A 6,304-nucleotide genomic window follows, 5' to 3' on the forward strand; every position below is an offset into this window, starting at 1 on the left:
ACCCTGCGCTTATCAGTATTGAATCTCATCCTATTTTCATTTGCCCACCCCTGTAACCTGTCCAGGTCCTGCTGTAATCTGTCCTTCCCTTCTAGTGTGCCCACCTCACCCCAAATCATGGTGTTGTCTGCAAATTTAAACAGGCTGCTCTTCACCCCGTCATCCAAGTCACTAATAAAGAAATTGAACAGTGCAGGCCCAAGGACTGAGCCCTGAGGGACCCCACTGCCCACTTCCATCCAGGTCAAAAATTAGCATATGTAGCTACCACTGTTGCTATACCAGTTTTTGTACACAACAATCCAAACTGTGCCTGGACCTCAGAGTGGAAAACTAACTAACCACTTGTATGTTCAATTCCTTGACTTGCAGATAATGCATGCCAAGGTTAAGATGCATATTTTGAATTGCTGGCAACCTGAACAATGCAGGCTGTTATTTCTCTCATGGTTGATGAGTTTTCTTGTCAAAAAGAGAGGCAAGGATATTTTTATTGGACCAACTGACTACTTGGGATAAAGGTCGACAAGCTTTCGAATGCAGGATGCCCTTCTTCAGGTCTGCATTGCCTTGCATTCAAGCATGTCTAAGTCTCTTCCAGCAATGCAGTTGGTCCAATAAAAGAAATCATCCTAAGAAATCCTTGCCTCTTTCAATTCCTGGACCAATATAACTACAACATCACTCTATGCTACTATAAATTCTCAAAAAGAGACATCGCCATGCTACTATTTTTATGGAGAAAAGACAGTGTTTCCCCACACCTCCTTTCCTCCCAGATGGAGACTAGGTACATTATGGGGTAAAATTCTGGTCCTGTTGAAGTCAAGGGCAGCTTGTCCGTGACTTCAGTAGGATCAAAATCTAATCCTTAATCATGCTATTCCATTGTTGGTGTTTACCTACCAATTAGTAAAGAGTGTTACTAAATTGTTGTTTATAGTCTGCAATAGAAAAAAGGTACTTCTGCACTATGGAGGCCAGAAGACAGGAACTGAATAATGCTGTTGGTGAACACTGTTAACACCTTAGTTCAGGCAGGCAGATTATTTGACTCGAGCTGTTCATGACTCAGAAATCCATCTGACACATGCTACTGGGCAAGCATTGCCAGTATATAACCTTCTATCTTCCCATTTATTGAAAAAACTACAGTAAAACAGCTATTCTTATCTTGCTGTCCTCACTCACGTAAGTGTGGCATAAACTGCATTGGTGGATTTGGACAATTTCAAAGGATTATTGAAGATCAGTCAACACCTGTTACCATTTAATGTAACATATTCATGATTTGCTTATATAATAACAGTAGATGTGGGTGATTTAGTTACAGGAGTATATGTGGTGAGGAAATGATGCAAAAAGAGTTGAGGGAAGATAATGGAGAGGGACTAAATTCTTCAGAATTTGAGGCAAGGACAAAGCCTTGCCTTGAAGACAGTATTGACTTTTAAGGGTGGCCATTGTCATTTGGCAATTTGGTAGCTAATGATTGGAGAATGCTGTACTTCGGAGTGCTGAGGTGACTCTGGAGCAGTAGGGCATAGTATAATGCAAGTGTGACTACTGTGTATATACCAACTTGAAAAAACTAGTGCTGATAATTTTTGTTTTTTGTAAACATAACTATTAGTTAGGTATAGAATTTTAGTTTGGTATCTTAATTAAACATAACATCCTGCCTAATTCTTGCAGAGTGAAACAGAGGACACAGATGGAGGAACTTTATCTCGGTCATATAATCCTAGTGTTGCACAGCCTATTTCTTCTGAGTATGTCTTGATATTTTTATTCTTGTTCATTCCTGAATCTAAACATTTATTATGAATATATCTATATATTTATTATGAGTTTAAATCATAAGTTAATTACTCCTGTTTCCTGCAGGAATATAAGTAATGACTTCTGTGTTTGAGAGTAAATGTTAACTGTTCAGTGTGTATAATATATACTTAAATTTGTTCAGGTAAGTGTTTAATTGTAATACAAAAAATAATTCTGATACCTATCTAGAAAATCAATGAAAAAACCCATTTTTTGTTTTGTATACATGTCAACTGTTCTCCTGGACCTTTAGGGGAGGCCAAGTCTGGTTCAGAAGCTGGATTGTTTGTTTGATGTTAATGAACTAAATAAAAACCATTATCTTCTTATACACTTAAGGTGTGGGGTTTTGGTTTTGACAGCATTCTACTAACGTGACAAACACTCTGGTTTTCTTTTTTTAGTCCCATGCTGAAAACATTCAGACTTAGTGAATTAAGTAAAAGAAAGAAACTTAATACCAACACATTTTTCATTCTGTATAATGAAAATACATAGTAGCTTGGTAAATCATCAGATTAATTTTTAATTAATTAATTTATTATATATCTTTTACAGGAAAGACATGATCCGGCAGATGATGATAAAAATATTTCGCTGTATTGAGCCTGAACTAAATAATCTCATAGCTTTGGGAGACAAGATTGATAGCTTTAATTCCCTTTATATGCTAGTTAAAATGAGTCACCATGTTTGGACAGCTCAGAATGTGGACCCTGCTTCCTTCCTCAGCACAACACTTGGAAATGTTTTGGTGACTGTCAAAAGGAACTTTGACAAATGCATTGTAAGTTTTTAAAACTAAACTTCTTATAAAATTTAAGCGCATTAAAAATGGAAGAAGAATCTAAACCTTAAATGTCATTGGTTTTATAAATAATTTGTTTATTCATTGATTATGAATAAATGTAAAGTAAGTCACATACCTCCAAAATTGCATTAATGATTGGTGAGTAGTTTTGTCTTGAGCGTTTTTAAGAATGAACCAGAGAAGTGCAGCCACTTTTGAGGGATGAGACGAGAGTTTTGACACTGCAGTGCTCTAGAACTTGCCCTTATCCTGCTGGTGTGAGTAAGGCAAACATAGCCCTTGAGTCACCTGATTTGCTAAACAAAATTTGTTTTATACTACTGCTACTTCTAAAAAAAAAAAAAAAAAAAAAAAAAAAAAAAAAAAAGAGAGCTGTGTTAGTCTGAAGTTGGACAGAAGGTAAAATAGCATCTCTGTCTTGCCTTCAGAAATGTATTAAATGTGAATTTAGATAGGCTTGCTAGTAAAGACCAAATGGTGTACCCTTCTAGGATAGGTGCAGCTTCTTTTGCCAAAATATGCTTTTGCTGGCACAGTCCCTATGCAAACACTTGAATTAAATAAATTGTATAATTGAAAGGACCCTTTTCCAGAAAATCAACATCTACATTAGGGCTTTTGCTCATATGAAAACAAACAAACAAGACCTAACACTGCTTACTAACTGTATAGTATCTCAGTATAAGTTTCTACTGTTATAATTACAGATGGGCAGAATTTATTAATTGTATTTATTAGTAAGAATGAAGCATAAGAAAATGTTTGGTTCCTTTCTTATTTTTACTTTTTAATTTGGTTGCATTGGACAAGTAGTTCTTTATAAAATTAAACTTATCTTAGTATTTGCGAGTACAAGTTGCTAGTTGCTTGCAGGAAGCTGCAGAATATGTGCTTTTTTTACATAAACAAGGAGGAAGGAAAACAGAAGCTGTAAAATATATTGTACTTGTGTTCCCTGTTTTGTAAAAGTCTGTTTGGGTAAAAAGGATAAAAAGAGCAGATCACACAAAGACGTAAAAGGACAATTATAAGAGTTTTGTGAAATGAGTACTTTTTTCCTATTTTCTTGTCTGACACTATGTTTTCAACAATGTATAGATTAATTTCTTTTTGCTTTTAACTCAAGAGTAACCAAATTAAACAGATGGAAGAGGTAAAGATATCAAAGAAGAGTAAAGTTGGAATCCTTCCATTTGTGGCTGAATTTGAAGAGTTTGCGGCACTTGCTGACTCTATTTTCAAGAACGCAGAGCGCCGAGGAGATCTTGATAAAGCCTACTTAAAACTTATAACGGCTGTTTTCTTCAATGGTAAGGTCTGTTGCTGTGGTCAGCCCAATTTATTCGAAAACCACTGCTTAGCCAAGGTGTCTTTCCTTCTAATTTGGAGGGCAGGATACATAGTTGTGCCTGTAATTATCATTAATGGCATTCCTTAAACTGGTCAATGAGGAAGATGGATCAGAAATACGATAAATGGCATTTATCTTGACATCAAACACGTCATCAATAGTAGATGTATCCATGTAGCAAAACTTGAGCAGCCTGGCCTTATTTTGAAAAATTCTATTTTCTGCTACTAAAGCCATCTGGGTACATGCTTGTGTGATCACATGTGCTTTGCATATAAAAATGTTTTAGGAAATATTGATTGAAATCAGTTGTTGATTACAACAAGCATACTGGTTATTAACTTAAATGTTAACAAATGCATACTGGATGCAGCCATACTGAATCTTTTTTTCATCATTTTTTTAAGATAACGGGTTGGTAGGTGCTTTCTGGTGCTATACAGTGACAGTTTGTGGATCTATCTAAAATTAAAAAAAACATAAATAGATCTGTTCTAGATGTGAAAGCCAGAGACCCTTTTCTGGGGTGTTACTGTAACTGGCTCTCTTGCACTCATCTTCCATGGTGATCTTCCCCCCCATAATTTGGATGTTTTTCAGTTACTTTAAGAGATGAGAAATGAATTTTCAACTTTTTTTATTTTAAGTGGAAAAAGTGGCAAATGAAAGCCAGAAAACTCCCAGGGATGTGGTGATGATGGAGAACTTCCACCATATTTTTGCCACACTGTCTCGTTTGAAAATTTCATGTCTCGAGGCTGAGAAAAAAGAAGCTAAACAGAAATACACAGATCATCTTCAATCTTATGTTATCTACTCTTTGGGACAACCTCTTGAGAAACTGAATGTAGGTACTTTTGAAAGCCTGTGGGTAAAGGTCAGAGGGGGGAGCATCTGGGGAATGTCATGGTGGGCATCTGTTACAAGCCACCCAACCAGGAGTAGGTGGATAAGGCCTTCTTTTAATGACTGACTGAAGCTTCCAAATCACAGGACTTGGTTTTCCTGGGACTCTAATTTATTGGGACATCTGCTGGATGGGAAACACAGCAGTGCACAAACAGTTCAGCAAATTCCTGGAGCACTGGGGGTGTTGGTTATAGCCTTGTTGGTCTAAGGACATAGGCAGAAAAGGTTATTTGGGTGAATGTGATATTTTCTACCAACTAAATTATACCAGCTAAATAGTTGGAAAAATTGTTCTTTGCAAGCTTTTGGGCACAAACACCCTTCTTTTGGCACAGGGAGAGTCTGCTGGTGTTAGTGTGTTCTCCTGTGTGGAACAGAAGTGTAAGCCAATATGCAAAATGCAGGTTTATGAAAATGGAAACTCGTATCAGGGAAGATCAAAGGGGAATATTTGGGATAACTTTTGTTACAGATAGTAGGCCAACTCGGGGGCAGGGTGCTCTTGCAAATTATCCTGATGCAGTAGAACAGTGGTGCTCAACATTTTTTTTCCCACTGGGTCGGATGGTGGTTATGATCAAGCCTTTTAGGTAGACACTTGGCTGGGATTCAGTTAGGTTGATAATGTCTTGAGCAGGGGGCTAGTTTAGATGACCTTATGACAGGAGTGGGCAAAATGCGGCCTGCCAGGCCATTCTATCCAGCCCGAGGGGCTCCTGAAAATTTTAGAAAATTAATACTTATCTTCCCCTGGCTGCCTGTCATGCGGCCTTTGATGGCTTGCCAAAACTCAGTAAACAGCCCTCCACTCGAAATAATTGCCTGCCCCTGCTTTACGAGAACCTCTTCCAGCCCTACTTTCCCATGATCCTTTGAACTGTATTTCTGATGAAAAATATATTTTTCTCCAGAAACTGTCAAATGTGCACAATGTGCATTTGCACTGCCAGGCAGATAAGAATGAGATATCTTGTTTTGTTAAATTCCAGTAAGAATGGCTGCCTAAGGGGCTCCAGTTTTTACCTGGAAAAAAGTCTAAAGATCTCAATGGCTTCTTACTAACGTGTGTTAAATATTATATCCAACCTGTTGTGTCTTGGAAAAGGGCATCTTTCCTTGCTATAATTTTCATTATTGTTCTTCACTTTACATGTGGAGCAAACATCCTGTTTCTAAATTACTTAAGTCTCTTATCTAATTTCCCAGAAGGGTCCCAGCAATCCAGTTGAACTGTAACATTGTTACTCAAATTGCCATTGCGCAAATCATGAACAAGACTTTATAAAGGGGGATAAGGCAAGGTGCTGCGTTTATTGATCACAAGTTAGACATAGAGGTTTGGGCACACCATTCATACAAACCATACAAATCATCATACACATCATTACACACAGGCATACACATACACA

General features: G+C 37.3%; 1 protein-coding gene across 6 annotated transcripts in view; it reads left to right on the top strand.

Moving 5' to 3' along the window:
* Positions 1-6,304, top strand: part of LOC109303880 (exocyst complex component 1) — an 86,448-nt gene that overhangs the window by 76,160 nt on the left and 3,984 nt on the right. For all 6 annotated transcript variants that reach the window (XM_019526242.1, XM_019526241.1, XM_019526240.1 and 3 more), the window contains 4 exons: positions 1,696-1,772; positions 2,383-2,611; positions 3,762-3,945; positions 4,634-4,833. In XM_019526242.1, the coding sequence (XP_019381787.1) occupies positions 1,696-1,772; positions 2,383-2,611; positions 3,762-3,945; positions 4,634-4,833 (690 nt within the window). The remainder of the gene's footprint in view (positions 1-1,695; positions 1,773-2,382; positions 2,612-3,761; positions 3,946-4,633; positions 4,834-6,304) is intronic.

Source organism: Gavialis gangeticus, unplaced genomic scaffold, assembly GCF_001723915.1.
Source record: "Gavialis gangeticus isolate Ggan-Ray unplaced genomic scaffold, GavGan_comp1, whole genome shotgun sequence".
NCBI classification, from domain to species: Eukaryota; Metazoa; Chordata; order Crocodylia; family Gavialidae; genus Gavialis; species Gavialis gangeticus.